This window comes from Paramormyrops kingsleyae, chromosome 1 (assembly GCF_048594095.1).
Source record: "Paramormyrops kingsleyae isolate MSU_618 chromosome 1, PKINGS_0.4, whole genome shotgun sequence".
Classification (NCBI taxonomy): Eukaryota; Metazoa; Chordata; class Actinopteri; order Osteoglossiformes; family Mormyridae; genus Paramormyrops; species Paramormyrops kingsleyae.
Window position 1 is genome coordinate 11,222,939 of NC_132797.1, and position 18,831 is coordinate 11,241,769.

Sequence of the window (18,831 nt, forward strand, 5' to 3'; positions counted from 1 at the left end):
AAGCTAAAAAATCCTGCTTTGATGACTCTGATTTCTCATTGGTCCGGTGAAGATTTCCTTGCCCTTGACCAGTCATTGTCATTAATAGTCTTGTTGATCTTCATTGCACTGTCACGTCATGCAGCTTTACCCTGAAAAGTTGCCTTTCATGCGGTTTGTGAAATCCATTTAAGGGGTCGCCAGAGACTGAGTGTGACTTTGACGCGGGTGCAGGTTTTTGGTCTTCAAACGTCCTGTCCCGAGGGTGGTTGAAGAATGCAGATAAGACTGGATTTGAAGGCCACAGATGATCATAAGCCAGTTAAGAAAAACCTGGAAACCAGTCAAGTCCTCGTTGGTCAGCAATGATTCAGAGAGACTCCCATCAATCTGGCAACCCTGCTGAGAATCTCACTTGTGAAGTGTTTTTGATGCTTAGAGAATCTCAGGTATTATCATTGTACTTACACGAGAGCCACAGATCTGTGAAAGAGCTTCCTGTCACCTTTGATGTTTGCTCGAGTGAATTACACCATTAGAAGTGATGGAAATTCAGGCCTTGGATATTTTTATACTTTGGATGCTGTCAAGGTTCCCTGCAAAGCTGACTCAACCAGTTGCTATGGAGATGCCTCTCTTGACAACGTGACTGTAAAAAGAAATGTACGTACAGTTCTGGAGCGATACACAGTGATGCCGCCGTGCCTGAATTAGCATCATGTGATCCCAGCAGTTTAATGAGGTCCACGTCTGTGGCAGCAGGGGAACTGAACCCAGAGCGTACAGTAAGGGAGCCGCAGAGTAAGGGAGCCGCAGAGTAAGAGAGCCACAGAGTAAGGGGGAGCCCCAGAGTAAGAGAGCCACAGAGTAATGGAGCCGCAGAGTAAGAGAGCCACAGAGTAATGGGGAGCCGTGGAGTAAGAGAGCCACAGAATAAGGGGGAGCCGCAAAGTAAGAGAGCCACAGAGTAATGGGGAGCCGTGGAGTAAGAGAGCCACAGAGTAAGGGGGAGCCGCAAAGTAAGAGAGCCACAGAGTAATGGGGAGCCGTGGAGTAAGAGAGCCACAGAGTAAGGGGGAGCCGCAAAGTAAGAGAGCCACAGAGTAATGGGGAGCCGTGGAGTAAGAGAGCCACAGAGTAATGAGGAGCCGTGGAGTAAGAGAGCCACAGAATAAGGGGGAGTCCCAGAGTAAGAGAGCTACAGAGTAAGAGGGAGCTGCAGAGTAAGGGAGCCCCGCAGAGTAAGGGAACTCCAGAGTAAGGGAGCCGTCATATTCTCGCATTTTACTTCCTCTCTCCTTGGGCTCAGACTGTTACAGCTTTCACTCCTCAGTTTGCATTCGGTCTCCATAAAACTCCTGTCTCACTTTTTGGCAACAGATTCTAAACTCATGACTGATAATGGAGGAATCCTCTGTTCATCCGCTTGTCTTCCTGTCAGTCTTTTTGCCGTATTTCAGTCTAGCTGCCTCCTTTTTCGACTTGTGCGTATCCTTCTCCGACTCTCCTATTAGCACACCTACCTGCCACACCTGCTTACATCTCCCTCTCTCCCTTGGCTGGCTGAGGCCCCTCCCTCACAGCCTCGCTCTGTAAGCTGTAACCTAGTTGGACACATCAAGAACTTCCTGCCAATAATAGCTCCTTTTACATCAGAGCGTGAGAGTGCTTCTTCGGCATGGGCAGAAAGAGCACTTTGTATGGGTTGATAGTGCAGGACTGTCATTGACCAGTTATCCAGGGGTCTGTATGTTGGGGGGCAGACTCAGGGAAGGGTGTGGTGGTTAAATCCCCCAGCCCCCAACCCGAACCCCACAAGGCCTGAGATCATGTAGCACCAGGGATGGGAGCGAGGGAACAAAGAACTTCCTGTTTAGTATCGTGGGCCTGAATGCAGAGCTGGCTAATTGGGGGCCAGAGGACACCGAGTTTTTGTTTGTTGCCTTCCTGTAGGAGAGACAAGGTCGGCAATGTCTCTCCTCTCTGAAGGACAGAGAGAGAAAGCCGTGATGCTGTGAAGGTCTGTGAGGGGCTTCATCTCTGCAGGAAGGGCTGAGGGCTGCGTCGGGACCACAGGTGCATGAATGCTGCTGGTGGACGGGAACGCACTGATCGATGGCACCGGCCAGGATCACACCTTACTGGTCCTCTGGCTCATCAGTCCCTGAGGTCCAGCTGTACTGCGGGTATTCAGCTGTCGTGGAGGGTTTTTAAGTCATGTTTGTTTAGGTTTGCGAGTCCTGCTGGATTTCTGAAGAGGTATGGTGGTTGGGCAGGGGGATAGAGTGTTCTTCTGGATGGGGGGGGGGGGGACCGACTTTTTGTCTACTCAGAGAACTGCAGTGCAAAGTGGGCTTAGTTATGGAGTTTGGCTCAAGTCTCCCAGACTAGTAATCTAGCAGAATCAGGGATATGATCTTGCATGAAGAGACAGGAGGTTATGACAGTGGGGGCGGGGTGGGGGGGGGGGGGGTGGGCAGTGATGGTGAGTGAGAAAGAAGGCATGCAGGAAAGCTAGAGCAGGATAGGGAGAAAGATAAATGAGAGAGAGAGAGAACAGCAGATGGATGGACTTGCAGATTGGCAGGAGTGCTGGAGGTATGAGTGGTGGAGTGGGTGAAGGAGCAGGCCAAGTTGTCCTCCACGCCGCAGCCGTGTGCTCTCGCTCTTCCTTCTGTGCCAGCAGGAGCTTCACGTCCCGCCTCCGATGGCCGACCATTATGGCTTCCTGTCTGCTGGGGCCTGTGGTCAAACACTACGGTCACCACACACACATACTTCGGGAATCCAGAATCCACTCCAGCCGTGTCATCTGACTAATTAACGCTGCTAAAGAGTTTATTGATGCGAATTAACTGTGCTAGACCCTTATCTTCCATCTGAGTGTAATAGGGGCAATAGCAGTAGCTCTGGTTTCATCTCTGTGTTGACCATCTAATTCCCTGCAGAGAAAAGTTCCCGGTTTCTCCAAAGCTTTGTGTGGGATTTCTGTATGGCTGTAGTGTCGGTATGACCTCCCTGCTTTTTGGCAGGAGGGCTGGCACTTCTGCAGAGTGAGTAACAGTGTAGCAGCACCCCCTACCTGCCTGTTCCCTGGTCCTTTGCCTGCTTGTAGGTCGGGGCAGATGGGGTGTAGTGGGCGTTTTGGTTTATGAATGGGGGCATTATGACAGAACTGCAGTGTTTATAAACCTATTGTGAGTTCAGCACATTCACTTTCATATAGCTGTCTGGTGACTTGGAACCTCCATACTTTGTTTAGAATATTTTCATTTTATGGTACATCACAAAAATGTGTTTCTTATTTTATTAAAAATGTGAAGTGTGCCCTGTGACCCTGACCAGGATAAGTGTTTGGGAGATGAATGAGTGTCATTTCTATCATTTACAAAGACATCACTGTTTTATTTTAAACGTTCTTGTAATGTTGTGATGCTGACTCTAATTTTCCACCCCCCATCTCTCATTACAGTACCAGGACTCCAAGCAGCCTGCTGACATCATCCCCTCGCCGTCACTCGACGTCTTCCTGCCAGAGGACGAGGACAACCCATTCGAATTTGTCACCAAGGCCGTCACGCGCAAACCCTGCTCATTGGACATTGGCCGTCTGACCGGCTGCTCTGAGGAAGGTGAGGTCCATGGCGATCCGGGGTCGCCTTGACGACCATTTCTTTCTTGTCCTGCCTGAATCGCTGTCATGGTAACCGCCACACCTGTGCCACCTTTATGGTTGATGTAGCACAGCTGAGGTTACCAAGGTTACCACCTTAGCAGGAGATGGAAGATCTGTACAGCTGCAGATTGAAGTGCTGTATTTATTTGTTAGCTTGGTCGAGTGTCTTACTTACTGTACAGTTCTGCTGTTGGAGCAGCTTTGCCCAGTTTCCTGCTCTGAATGTGAAATCAAAGGGCTCTCTTAAAATCCACATTTATATCGGTTTCAGGGATGTATTATCCTTTTTATTCTCTTTTATCTTTAATCTTCACTCGTTAAGACTTTTGCAGCCCCCCCCCCCCCCCCTCCTGTATGAGTTTAAGTTACCTGGTGGAGCCGCCGCTGAGCATTGTGGGTAGTGAGCTCTAACGATGCTGGTCCAGGGCAGGTTGTGTGTGGATGGGGGTGCAGTGGATGTTTCTTTAGACTCTTCTGGACACTTGTCTTAGGCCACTTCTCTCAGGGACCTGTCCTCTCTTCCTCTCTTTTTGTTCTCTTCCTCCTTGTCTTGTGCCGGGTTCTAATTCTCAACTCGCTCTGTCCTGGGGGGGGGGGGGCACTTGAATACCACAGCTTCATGCTCCCATCCCCTGCGGGAAGTGAGGGAAGGTGAAGGGGAGGAGGGAGGTGAGGCTTGGATGGACTGCTGCGTCTGGAGTTTCCTCCACGGTGTGTGGCTGTCTGTCAGTCCTGGGGGCTGCTTGGCCACATAATTATTAATCACATAGCTATTAATTCCTACACATACATGCAGACACTTATATGCAGTTTATACAGCAGGCTGGAATGTTGTGTCTGTGATCGGAAGGTCGCATGTTCAAATCTCTGGGTAAGCAAAGTGATGTCATTATTAGGCCGTTTAACCCCCAGGTTCCCCAGGGACTGTCTGACCCTCCTTCCTGAAAGAAATGTATGTCGCTTTGGGTAAAAGCATCTGCCAAATGAATATGATGTAAATGTAAATTTAGTACATGTACACGCAGCCTGCTCACAGTATGGACAGGCAGAAGCATAGCCTTCCATAATGAGCCGTGTTAACGGGGATTAACGGCTGACGTGATTCGCCGGCCCAAGGGCATGGCGGCCAGTCACGAGTGACGCTGCTTCTGCTTCATTCCAAGCTCGGAGCCGCAGGTGGCAGTGTCATCAGTGCTCGCTACCCACAATTCTCAGCGGTGGCTCCCCCCCCAGCCTCTTCAGTGTTCCGCGGTCAGCCACAAAGAGTGCAGCCAAATCGCGGGTCCCATATGATAATGACAGGTATTGTCAGGAAGCCTTTCTGTCGGTGGGTTTTTGTCCTCTGTCCGGCTCTGTCTGGCTCACCCACTCTTGGAGTGCGCCTTTCTCAGCCTCTGCTCTCCTGAAGCACTTCTTTATATTAAGAGGAGGCAACTGGTGTGAAATCCTTTAGGCCTCAAATGGGCTTTTAGAGGTTGGCCTGGACGGTGTGTATGAGTGCTGATGGCCAGTCTATCCAGGGCTGTGTGCAAAGGGTGCGAATCAAATCTGATATCACAGAAGCATGCTGGGTGAATTTTTTTCTCTGCTGTAACATCCAACCAGGGCTGAAGGGCTCATATAACCGTCCTCTCATCCTGAATCTTGAACTACATGTGCTTGCTTGGCTGAAACTTGTGTGTTAACAATATACATATAATCTCTCCTCATGAAATATATGTCAGTAATTGATTTTTCATAAAATAAATGGGGTTAATGGTTTAAGAAATAGCCAGTGCTGAACTCCCCACGTTACGTGGGACACGCTTCATTGGATCTGAGCACTACTGTGGCACATTTGATCACTATCACAAGGGAGCTTTTATTACTGCAGACTGCGTCCAGGTTTACTTCCTGCAAAGAGCTGCTTTGCAATCAGGGCCAGATGCTTCTGTCTGCATCCCGAATGCAAAACAGCAGTGTTTTCAGCATCAGAAGCATCATCTGGACCATCAAGCTCACATAGTAGCCATTGTCCTCAGAGCAGATCTGAGGAGCCACAAGTCAAAGTCATGCATTGTGAACATTTGTTCCTGGTTCACATTTGTTCCTGGTTCACATTTGTTCCTGGTTCACATTTGTTCCTGGTTCACATTTCTGGAGTGGGGGGGGCGGTGAAGGTATCTGCCTGACACCAATGTTTTGTCAATGGAAATGTGGGCAAAAAATTTCAGCACTCAGAAACTGGAGCCATGCCGTGGAGCAGGGAAGGGGGGGGTCCCATCTATTTGGCTCCATGAGAGCCAAATTCCATCAGCGATGCACAACCATGGTCTGCTGCATCTGAAGAAATTTGCAGAGTGGGCAGGGGTGCGGAGGTACAGAGTCTGCTTTCTGGAACGCAGGCTCTGGATTGCACAGTCCACATCCGAATGGATTTCGGTTCCGATGCGGAGTGCAGTCGGTCCCAGTTGGTGACAACTGCCCTGGAGGAAGACCACTGCCCTGGAGGAAGACCACTGCCCTGGAGCCAGAATCACTGTAGTAAATATTCTGCTATAGCATAAACATAAACTGTGTGCAAAGTTACCCCGCGACCACAACATTAACAGTAACGAATACCAGGAGGCGGTCGGATGCTAACAGGCTGTATCCTCAAAATGCCCATTAGCTCTAATCAGCTTTATGGGCCTGTGGGGGACGATGCCAATGGAGAGTAAACGATACAAGGTAATTAATCGGCATTAGATGGGTCCAGTTGACGAGGCCGCCGCAGTCGCCAAAGGTCTGGACCGTTTTTATAGGGAAACTAAGTATGAGCCGAAACTACTGAGCGCACTGCGACGCCCCCCCCCCCCCCCCCCCCCCCGGTAAAAGCCTTGCTCGGCACGCTCTCCTCAGTATCCATTTCTGAACGAGGTACAGGATGTACAGGCTGACAGCGGGAGAATTTCCATGCCATTATTTTCATACCACCGCTGCCTCCGTGTCTCGGTCAAAGCGAGAACCTTGCAGTGTTTTTACCAAAATTCAGAGCAGCCCCTTTGGCCGTCATGGCTGCCTGTGCCCAGTGCCCACTGCATTGTCATGGCTGCCTGTGCCCAGTGCCCACTGCATTGTCATGGTGGCCTGTGAGCAGTGCCCACTGCATTGTCATGGTGGCCTGTGAGCAGTGCCCACTGCATTGTCATGGTGGCCTGTGAGCAGTGATAAGCTAACCAGCATGGATGATCTTGTCCTCTTTTCTGAAGCTTACTGTCATATTGGCAACATGGCTGCCATCTTTCACAGGTCCAGCTAAAGTGTAACATTGCTTATGTCCAGTCAGATATTATGCTGTCAATAAAATGGAATCAGTAAATAAAATGTCTGTGTAAATGGGATGATAATATTTATCCATTCATTTATGTGCCCTGCGATGGGTTTGCGCCCCATCCTGGGTTATTCCCTGCCTTGCACCCTTAGCTTCCGGAATAGGTTCCAGACCCCCAGACCCCCACACCCCTACAGTATATAGGGCAAGCTGGTATTGAAGATGAATCAATGAATCCATCCATCTATCCATCCATGTTCCAGTTACATATCCTGCTTTGGATCGTGGGATGGGGGGGAGTGGCAAGGCTGGGGTACACCCTGAAAGAAATGGAACAATTTTAGGCTTTGCAATGTGTGGGACACGCTTCATTGGATCTGAGCACTACTGTGGCACATTTGATCACTATCACAAGGGAGCTTTTATTACTGCAGACTGCGTCCAGATTTACCTCCTGCAAAGAGGAGTCTCGTAATCAGAGCCAGATGCTTCCGTCTCCATCCCGAATGCAAATCAGCGTGGAGCGGAGCTTCTCCCGCGGCGGAAGCCAGAGCCGCAGTCGGCAGAGTCGCTCAGAGTCGCTCAACACTCACGGCCGGTTATAGTCAGCAATGAGCTTCACCTGACCCCGTAACGCCGGAGAATGAACCCCAAACGTGTGGCGGCGCATCAGCCGAGGCCCGAGTGCTCAAGCGCTGAAATTGATTCGGGTGAGTGGCGCAGTGAGCGGGAACAGCGGTTGCCATGGCAGGACTCGCCGTCCTCTAGTGTTTTCCTTTCCATTGTCACTGATTGTATGAATCCTGTGCTGCAGCATAAGAGCAGCGCAGGAAGATGCTTTAAGGGTCTCTCTCAAACCGACCCTTTGAGTTCCTATGAATCAGTGTCCATGGGAACCACACTAAATAATGCCATGCCAGAGCCCTTTATATTCATTAACTGGACTTTGCTTTGCCTGAAAACAAATGCATTTTTATTCTCCTTTTGCCAGCGAAGCTGCAGCATTCAGGTCCTCTGTGTATCTCTACCTTTCATGCCAGGATGAGCCTACAAGTGGGATGTTTCACTCAGCAGGGGTCTCCGACCCTCTCCTCCAGGGGCATGAGTGCAGCTGTGTTCGTCTCCCTGTCTTTGCTCAAGAAAAGACCTCTGTCCTAGCCTCTGCCCCCCCCCAGCTTCAGACAAGGTCTCTTTGCTATTGACTTCGGTCTGATGACCAACTCCCAACAGTATAAGACGACAGCAATCAGGAGACGAGTCCAGCCAGTGTGCTTTGTGCAGTGTTCTATTTGCCTTATTTGAACGTCACTTTGCACCTGCTAAATGTGTAAAATGTACATGTAAATTTAAATATATACACATGGACCTAAGGGGCAAAGGGGAAAGAGATCTCATGTCATACCGCGTTTTTTTTTTGGGGGGGGGGGGATTCCCAGTCAAAGTGAATGTGACGTAGGCAGCCATTAAGTACCCTCATGAGTCCTGTGTACTCATCAGCGTCTTCTTAGTAAATATCTACACAGATGGCATCACGCTTTCAGTCTGTACAACTGAGCACCACAAGAGTGGACCAGCAGACCAAGAAAATCTGAGAGAATAACAAAACAAAGAGGCGCAGGAGTAGGAGCGTGTCAGGAGCGCGGGAAGGAGCGCGGGAAGGAGCTCCACGCCGTGGCGGATATCCGTGGGTTCTTCAGCCAGATCGCTTAATGAAGTCTCGCTCTCAAATGATTTCCCCAGAGTTCAACACTTTCAATTAAACATTTTTCTATTCATCTTTCTGCCCGCGAGGCAGAGAGACACGCACTGACACAGATGCCGTCCTCACCTGTTGCCCATTGACGAGGAGACGGTGGGAACAGGAGCGAAACGGGACACGGCGAGGAGCAGGAGGAGCCGAAAGCTGGACAAGCAGGAGGCGTCAAAAAGCTCCCTGACATCTATCTGTCACACTATCTGAGCACCACTAATGCAAATGGAATGCAAATAAAATACAAATCGGAGCTTAAATGGAAAAAAATCTGACAGCAGATTAGAGTTGTGCCCCAGTTAGTGTCTCTCCTCCATTTCCTGTGTGCCACTCGTGTCATGTGACCTAAAGGCACCTGGCTCCTGGAATGTCGCTGTTTGATGTGTGCGATGACGGATGTGGAGACAGGGTTTGCCAGCTAGGAGGCTGTTTGTCGCTGCTGCGAAGTGCAGCAGCAGCTGATTGATAAGGAGTGTTTTACTGTCTAATGGGCTGTGTAAATTACGTTCAGTCCACCTCCACTCTCATCTCTTCTTCCCCCTCTGCCTTCCTTGGGTAATGAATCACACGCTTTTGAAATGCACTCCGGTTCGAGAAGCTGTTCACCAGCTATTTCTCAGAGGCACCAAGACGACAGCCACGGGGCCACATTCTGAGCCCTGGAGTGGCCCTTACGCAGGTGTGTGTGTGCGCGTGTGCGCGTGTGCGTGTGCGTGTGCGTGTGCGTGTGCGTGCCCTCACGTGTTTTTGTAGTTATTACATTGTAAGGATCGGACTTCCTCACAATGTGATAAAAACCTATAACTTTTTACCTTGTAGGTACATTTTATTGGTCCCCACAAGGATAACCTCAATTTTATAAAAAATCTGTGACTGCAATCAAAAAACTAAAAATGCCAAAAGTCTTGTATTTTGTTTGCTTACTATGGTTAGGACTGCGTAGGGGTTAAGGTTGTCATGGTTAGGATGAGGATTATGCCCATAGAAATGAATGGAGAGTCCCCATAAATATATGAGTACAGGTCTGTGTGTCCGTGTGTGTGTGTGTGTGTGTGCGTGCGTATGTGCGTGTGTGTGTGTGTATACAGTATGTGTGCATGCATTTTTTGTATAGAAGTATTCTTGTTACAGTTTGATAAGATACTACTTTGGCAGAAAAAAGACAGCAGATACACACACACACACACACACACACATACAGAATCAACTGTGTGTAGGAGTGTGACTCACAAGCCTGAGGTACACTCCACTGTTACCTGCTTGGTTGCCATGGCGATGTGTAATCGCAGCGAATGGAAGTGCACGGTTGCATGTGTGAGGGTGTATCAACAGAAATATGAACACCAGTCATATGCTGGAGTAACGCCAGTCTGGTTAAGAAAATGCATGGCTATGGCAGGTGTGGAAGTCAGGTGACCAGAGACCAAAATTAATCAAAGTTCAAAGTTTGCGCAGTCAAAGTGTGATGAAGTTATGCTGAAGACTGAATTTCGAAGTCCCAGACTTTCAGTGTCTGAATGGGGCAGGGTGGGGCAGCTCCCCCCACCGTGGTTAAGGTCTTGTGACTTTGCTGGTCTGATGAATAAAGTCTCTTCCGGGATACGTAAATGCACAGCTGGCAGAGAATCACGATAATGGCGACAGTACGGCCGGCTCACACTCTCTCGATGTCACTTACCCCTCTGTGTGTCTGTCTGATCCGTTCCAGACGACTCCCCCCATGTGACCATCACAGAACCTGATCTGCGTAACCATGGGAACGGCTCTGCAGGGCCGACTCCAGACTGCTCGCCCCCCTCCCCCGACACGGCACTAAAGAACATTGAGAAAGTGATCCGCCCACAGGTGAGTCAACACACGCACATACACAAACACACACAAACACACACAAACACAAACACACACATGTCAAATGTGCACTAAAGGCACACAGACCCAGTAGTAATATGTATATACTTATATATCCTGTCACACCAAATGAATTGCATGCCCAGTGGACCATATTGATAAACACATTCAAGCACAGTGGAACATTCACTTTAAGTTTCATTATTAAAGGTCTCACTGCTCACTTTTAGTTTCATTCTTTGATTTCAGTTACCAGATGACTGCTAGTTTAAGTGTTTACATTGTAACAAGTAATCAGAGGCCATTCGGGCTTTGATAGTCTTCTCCTTTTTCCTCTTGTCCTCGTTCTGTCCATCCGTCGCTCCCTCTCAGGTAGTGCTGAGGAGATGCTGCGTAGGACAATGTTCTCCAATGTTCAGCAGTCTCTGCGGGGCGGGGTTCATTCGGTGTGTTCGCCTGTCCACATGGGAATCCTTCCATCTGAAGGGGGGGGGGGATCATATCACATGAGTTTCCAGTGATAAGCCCCTACATGTCAACAAAGCTGCCAGTTTAGTTCCCCTGTCCCCTATGCTGCATTAGCCTGGGCTTCTCAGGTTTAATCTGACGGATCCATGAGGCGTTTCTGTGTTGTGATATTATGGTGTGAGAACTTAGCCCCTTCGCGTGAACTTTTGGGTGATGGCACAGTCTGGTTACAGCCCAAGGTTCTCACAGCATTCTCCGCTTTCCAGCCCGGTGAAAAGCAGCCACTCAGCGTGATTAGAGAGAGACTGTTGTTTCCGGGGGTGAATTTCACACCTCCGCGACCAGCAAAGTGTGCCACCCTCACCCAGGAGGTGTTTATCTCTTTTTTTATGAATGGCTTCCTTCATGTCTCGGAAACGGCTTCCCCCAAACAGCAGCGTGCCACACAGAGACCGCGATACGAGCCCCAGAACCTGTGATGCAATGTCCAGCCATCCCACAGTAGAGCGTTCAGGTGCTGTTCGGCCCTTTCCGTGATTCTTGGGGCGGCTCTTCTTCTCTCTCTCGGTTTCGAAACTGGTCCAGCAGACACTGCAAAGGTGTGAGTCAAATCATTTTCACAGCTTCATCCCTCCAAGAACTGGAAGGAGCAGCCAGGGGTTTCTCCTCGAGGACATGTGGAGATAGTAAATCCCTACGAACGATAAACAGCAGCTTGCAAATACATCCAATCACTCCCCAGCACTTTTAAAGACCCTTGTTTAAACAAGAAATAGCCAACAGTAACCAATGTGACAATAATGGCTCCATTGGCTCTGGGTGAAGCGCTTTCTTCCAGACCGGTTCCAGAGTTACGTAACTGAGAAGAGATTGACAAGCGGCAACGGCAGCTGTGCTGGACCAGAGACAGATTCATCTGGGAATAGTAGTCGATGAATATTATACTCGCGTCTCATGAATACATTGTCAGGGATGATAGGAGGGTGATTAACATATGACTGCCTGTGCCGGCATTCAGAAAATGTGCTGAGCACGTTTGCTGTGTTCAGGGTGTACACACGCCCCTTATTGTTCAGGGGGCTGCCCATAGGGAAGAAACAGGATGGTTTAAATGTGACGTGACTGGATTCCTGAGGTGGGATTTTTTTGGGATGAATGTAGCGAGAACAAAACAGCCTGCATAGAAGGAGGAGGCGTGGAGACCACGCAGACATCTTCCCATCCTCTTTAAGGCATTTTGATTCTGCCTCGCACAGTGTGAAAAGCTGCAGATCAAAACCCTGTGCTTTGAATGCTAGACTTACACTCCCGTGGCCTAGCAAAGGGTCAGTTAGACTGGTCTCAGGCTGGTTTGGTTTATGGCTCTTGCTCAGGCTGGCACAGCCGACCGATGCAGGTGACACAGATACAATGCAACTGTGCATCAGGCTCTTTCAGAAACCCATTAAATGATTAATCAGACCTCAGCGCTGATCATTCTTCCTTTTTTTATTAGAGTGTGATAAGAAAGTCAGATTTTCTCTATAGTTTTGTGCAAGAATTCAATACCTGGCTATTTTATAGAAATCTGGGGATGTTAATACTTGAGTTCTCATTCTGTTTGGTTTTTCTGCATGATGTAGAGTTGCTGATAAGCTGTTAAACTTCATTACTGATCCTGTTTAGTAACAGCTGATTTTACCCATATGTTTTACACCTTTTTATGGATGTAACACTTCATTGTTTCATATTAGGTTAGTAATTCTGAGCAATGCATCGGCAAAACTTCTAGGATTTGAGCCTGTGAATTCTGGGCCTTCGCCATGTCGTGTGCCGCCGTGGGGGCGGCTCGGTGGGTCAGGACACTCTGCCTACTGTTTGGCAGGTTGTCGGTTCAGATCCTTTGGCCAATGGGGTGATGTCACAGTTGTGCCCCTGAGCAAGGCTCTTAACCCACAAATGCTTCAGGGACTGGTTGACCCTGCCTTCTCAGCTGTATGTTAGTCTGGATAGAAGCATCTACTAAATAGTTAAATACATAATGGTGAACAAGCTGCTGCTGAGTGCTGATTGGTGGCGGGAGGATTGCTTTGGGAAGGTGGATAGGTATATGGAATGTCACTGTCACCCAGGTCTTTTATACCACTGCTTAGGTTACAGTCCCTGAATAATTCAGCCTGCCTGTACCTGCAGGTTGGGTTGCTCAAATGCTCACAGACATTATAGACACAATGCAGGTGCTCTTCTCTGTCTGTGGCCCTGTTTGTCAATGCTTTACCTTAACAAATGATGGGGGGGGGCTGTTTGTAATAGAGTGCCTATAGGTATTTGTGTAATATTTATTAAGCGTGGGGAAAATGGGAATGATGTCAGAAGGCCCCCCCTCTTATACTGAGAAATGTGTGTGATTTCCTTTTTTAAACTTAAACATAGAGTCCTCTGGAGCTTGAATAGAAAATAAAACTCTGTGACAGAATAAAAAAAATGGTACAGTGTGCTGAGAGACATTGCTAGAAATTTCTCTGGTACAAGTGCAGAGAGAGAGAGAGCAAAATTGTCGGACACTGCTGGCGAAAAGGTTACGATGAAGCGGCTGTTTATAGACCCCCAGCCTGAGTGCTCTGTGCGTGTTACTGTTTCGGGGCGAGTAGAGCGATGTATTTACGTTTATGTGTGAGCTGCTGCTGAATGCCTGCCTGTGCCTGTTTACGCTTCGGAATACGCAGCCGTGTGTGTGTGTGTGTATGTGTGTGTGTGTGTGTATAAGTGTGTAAGTGTGTGTAAGTGTGTGTGTAAGTGTATCCTGCGACTTCTCACTGTGTGGTTTGTGTGTCCCACTGACTGTATGTGCGGATACACTGAGGACCGGACCAGTATGTGTTTTTCCATTCAGAGAGAGGGAGACGCAGCTGTCCGGCTCTGAGACAGCTGTGTCATTGATATTCAGCTCTCGCTGCCCCCTAGTGACAGCACAGTAATGGCACGCTGGTCTGCAGGTCCTGGATCTCCCCTCTATGTCCCGGTACCAAGGGGGCTTTAGGCTCGACCCGAAAGCCTCACCTTGGCTCTCATCCACAGCCAGTGGCGCTGGTGCGTATGTGTTACGGTGACATGAAAGTCTCACCTAATGATTATACTGGTAAGGGAATATTGGACCGACGCTACCAGTATGTCATTGTAATGCTCTTATTTAAATCCTCCTCCATTCCCTCTGTGTCAGTGTGACATTCACCCCACAAACGGCATAGCCGAGCAGGCCGGAAGATTAGTGTGCTCCACTAAAGAGCCGCGTCTGCAGTTCAGGGAACGAATCGGTTTTCTGCCGTAACTCTGCGAGTGATGTCATGCCGTAGCAGACTCTCTTGAGCTCTTTGAGCTGCACTGCTTCAGTGTCACCTTATTCTCCTTGGCTGCAGGATCCTTATCTCTAAAGTTTAGCTTGACAGGATCCTTCCCCAATTAGCTTTTGCTGTAGATTCTGCCATCATCACCCTCTCTTTCAGCTTCCTCATCCCATTCTGTCCAATCTCCATCATTCCTTTTCAGCTTCAGTATCACCTTCTGTAGAAGCTACATCATTCCCTCTCCTTCAGCTTCCATGTCTCCTGTCAAATCTCCATCATTCCTTCTTTCAGCTTCTGCATTTCCTTCTTTTGAAGCTTCATCATTCCCATTCTTTCAGCTTCCGTATATCATTTTGTCAAGACTCCATCATTCCCTTTCTTTTAGCTTCAGTATCTCCCTGTGTAGAAGCTTTGTCATTCCTTCTCTTTCAGCTTCAATATCTCCTTCTGTAGCAGCTTCACTATTACCTCTTCTTCAGCTTCCGTGTCTCCTTTTGTCGAATCTATTATTCGTTCTCTTTCAGTTTCAGTATCACCTTTTGTCAAATCTCTATCATTCCCTCTCATTCAGCTTCCACATTTCCTTCTTTTGAAGCTTCATCATTCCCTGTCTTTCAGCTTCCATATCTCATTCTGTCTCATCTCCGTCATTCCCTTTCTTTCAGCTTCAGTATCTCTGTATGTAGAAGCTTCATCTCCCTCCCCCTTTAGGCTCTAGGTTCAGTCATCCCATCAGCATCTTTCAGATCAGGTCTGTACCCTATCTGTATCTCAGATCTCACATTCCCGCTCAGAGCCACGTCTCATCATCGCTGCACTCAGACTTCACGTGTGAGTTGCTTGGGTCCCGATTGCTGAAGGCCTGAGGGTCTCTGCCGTGCGTCTCCTCCTCTGATGTCAGAGCATCTCCCGTCACTGCTGCGCACATGCCATTTAAATTTCTCCGCCTGTTCTGCAGCCTGCCTCTCAGTGGGAGGACCGCTCTATATGTTGCTGTTATTGCCTCTCTGTGTGTGGGCTCCACTTTGTGTGGTGCGTTGCCACAGCAACAAGATTTGAAATTAGCTGAACAAAAGTGTATTGAAGATGGGATGTCGCCGAGAGCGCGTTGAGAAAGAGGGAAAAAGCAGACCCTTAATGAGACAACGAAAAAGGCATGAGTGTTTCCATGGAGCCATTTGTGCTTTTAGATGCTCGTAAGAGATGCTTCATCATGCGTGAAAAAAGAGACTTTGTCAAATGGGGGGGAGCTAATTACTACCATTATGAATCTGAGAATTATCACCAGATTCTTTACACATTATAATATCGTACTTAACTAATGAATTGATCGTAAACATGCTCACAAACAGATTTGGTGTGTTATCCATGTTAACGAGGTGTAAATTGGCATGCCGACCTGGCACTCTGAGAAGGGGGGAAGAGAGAGTGAGAGAGAGAGAGAGAGACAGATAGACAGACAGACAGACAGACTGACTCACAGGTGAACCGGGGGGTTAATTATGTTTGTGGTATATATTACATTTTTCAGAGGTAATTTTTTTGAGATTCCCCTCACTGAGTGGACTGGCTGGGGGGGGGGAGCTCAGCTGTGCTGTGTGACAGCATGACAAAATGGTTACCCCCCACTCCCTATTCAGGCCTATCTGCCTGACATAGTGCATTTCAGGGTTTGAGGATAAGGCTGGCCTGGCCTGTCCCAACTCATCGCAGGGTTAGCCCTAACTCTGGGGATCCTGACCCTAACCCCAACTGGTGCTTCTACACTATTATAAATACAAGGGCTGAGTCTCAGTATGCGTACTTGATTGTGCTCTCATGTACCCGTTTTGTGGCATCTTCCGTTGCCGAAGACCAGGTCCAATACTCAAGAACAGAAGTACAGAGGAGGGTAAAAATCCCCAGATGTTGGTCTTGCTCTGCCCCAAATTTCAAGGATAGATCAGTTGCATCCTCATCAAATGAGACCAATCTCCTGATTCACTATTGCCCCAAGTTCATTCTTGGAAGGCCAGTTAGCAAGACTGGTTTTGCCAAGACCATGAGTATTGCTTTGCGTTCTTGGTACCAAGATTGACCCAAGGTTATATGTGCCTTGCTGTGGGATCAAGAAGCAGGCAACCAGGATGTTTCCCTGCTTTGTTCCCTAAGCTGCCTGCGATAGGCACTGGGTGACCCAGCACTGGATGAAAAGTTCCAAATGTTGTGGCAGTTAACCAAACCTTGTGGACAGTTGCATTTTGTTAGGGGCAGGTCTGGTCATCTTGGGGTCTGGTTTTCTAACCGTGATGATAGTGTAACGTTTCTATGTTTATGCAGTTTTTGTTGCAGTATTTTAAGTTAGAAGGTACAGCTTAGATTTTCACTGCCACACTTTTTTGCAGTAATGCCCTTTAAACATTATTGATGATCAATATTTCTTCTTACAGTAGAGGTGAGTATATCGTACCTGGAGAAAGCTCACAGTACCGGTATATAGAATGGCAACTTCTGCTTTATTGACTCAAAGCACAGCACAGTTAAGGATACATAAGCAGAGATGCAAATGCATTCACACAAAGATACAGTACATGTATGAGCATTGCGAATTGCAGTAACATGGTGCCTATTGGCTAGTTTATCTCCGGATGCCCCGCCCCTTCTCCATGTTCATGACACTCAGTGGTCAGCACGAAAAAAGTGGTCTTTCACACCATACCTGCCCCACCCCTTCTCCCATCATAACATCACTCATCATCTTGGGAAAACAAGAGAGAGACCGAGAGAGAGGGAGGTGTGGAGAGTGAGAGAGGTGCAAATTGACGCTTGTGAATTGAACACTTTCCCAGAGCCTCCATAATGGATGTGCCGTTTTGTCTGGCATGGTGAGCTGTGCGGTTTTCTGACTCCCGTCTCAGGTCAGCGCTTCTTGGAGAGCGGGATGTTTCAAAGACAGCCTGGGAATGCCGGATAAGACGGGAGGCTGTAGGGATTCAGATGGCCACACCCCAGGGCATCAGGGTACCAGTTTGGGGGCAAGGCATGGTACAGTGGCCAGCGTATGGGATACACTCCGTCTCCTCAACAGAGTGCCACATTGCCTCCTACTGGCACCGCCCCCAGGCTTTGCGGGAGCCAATCAGTGACCGAAGTGGGCGGCCCCAATGTAATATCTGAACACGCCCCTCATTTAGCCGACAGGGCTTCTGGTGAGTCCATAGGCGATTAGCAGGATTCCTGCCCTCCACCTATCACATTCCTCCTCTGTGTACGAAATTTGCCCAGTCTGGAAGGGGAGGCTTTGGTTATTAGTGGTTGGCCACTGGCACTTGTGGGAATCTCTCTGGAACTGGGGGAGTGGGTGCTTTGGTGTCGGCAGGAAGCAAGCCAGCTCCGCATCTCTGTCGTTTTCTGTGCCAGCTGCGATTTCATGCGCAGGATCTCACTCCCAGTGGGCGTGGTGACCTCAAGCCGCACAGCAAAGGACGACCTTCAGCCTTGAGAGAATGCTGCACGTGTGGCACCTCGGTGCTCTTTACGCAGCAAGCACCGGCTGCGGGATATGCAGACATGCAGGGCGGCCATATGCGATCGACACTGCGATGCATCCAGCAGCACCAGGTGGCTGCTAGTCTGCAGCGGCCATAGGGGGTGAGGTTCAATGTTTTCTTGAGGGCTGAAGCCTATGGTGTGGGGGCTGATGCTGGATAAATGGATAAAAGCTGTGTTGCAGCACCTGCTCACTTTCCCCCCAGGCTGTACAGGGGGTATACCAGCAGGGGGCGATCATCTGAGACATATCTCCCTGTAGGGGGTAATCATCTGCACTTGTGGGGAGCGGAGAGAGGTAGTCTTTGATGTCCGCCCTGTCGCTTGCGGTGTGGCACCATCTAGGCACACTGCCATGTGAGATGAGATGCAATCAAGCCACCGCCCTGCGCAGACGGGACCCAGCCGTGCCGCAGTCTGGGCATTCTGCGCAGACGGAGTCGTCCGGAGGCCCAGCTGTCGGCCAGGGTGGCGCATGCGCTAATTAGCATGACATCTGCAAGCTGGTGATGCAACAGGAAGTTGAAAGGATCCTTATATAAGCCCTTCCTGCTGTTACACAAGCGCCTTTCGTGAGCCTCTGCCCCCATTTGCTGGAACAGCACATCCGGGGAGCGGAACGGATCTCTCAGATGGGGGGGGTGGGGTCGTCTCCTACACTGCGGCATCCCTGGGGAAGGGGTTACCCCGGCGACATGGGTGTGCGGATTGCTGCCCTGTTATACCCACACACACACACACACACATTCGCATACACATACACATTCACACACACACGCAAACACACACACACTCGCATGCACACACACACACACACATGCCGTCGCCTCCTTGCCACAGGGCAGGAACCCACACAGCCATCTTCAGCTAATGAGGTGCGATGCTTTAATACGAAGTGAAAAATGCAGCGAAAGCCCCACAGCGGTGGCAGCTACTCCCGCAGTAAGCAAAAGCCCCCCCCCCCATT

The 18,831-nt window shown here is 49.1% G+C and overlaps 1 protein-coding gene across 6 annotated transcripts in view; it reads left to right on the forward strand.

The window, feature by feature from the left end:
* anks1b (ankyrin repeat and sterile alpha motif domain containing 1B) overlaps window positions 1-18,831 on the forward strand; it is a 140,538-nt gene that overhangs the window by 69,503 nt on the left and 52,204 nt on the right. For all 6 annotated transcript variants that reach the window (XM_023816855.2, XM_023816854.2, XM_072709383.1 and 3 more), the window contains 2 exons: window positions 3,452-3,611; window positions 10,406-10,542. In XM_023816855.2, coding sequence (XP_023672623.1) covers window positions 3,452-3,611; window positions 10,406-10,542 — 297 coding nt within the window. The remainder of the gene's footprint in view (window positions 1-3,451; window positions 3,612-10,405; window positions 10,543-18,831) is intronic.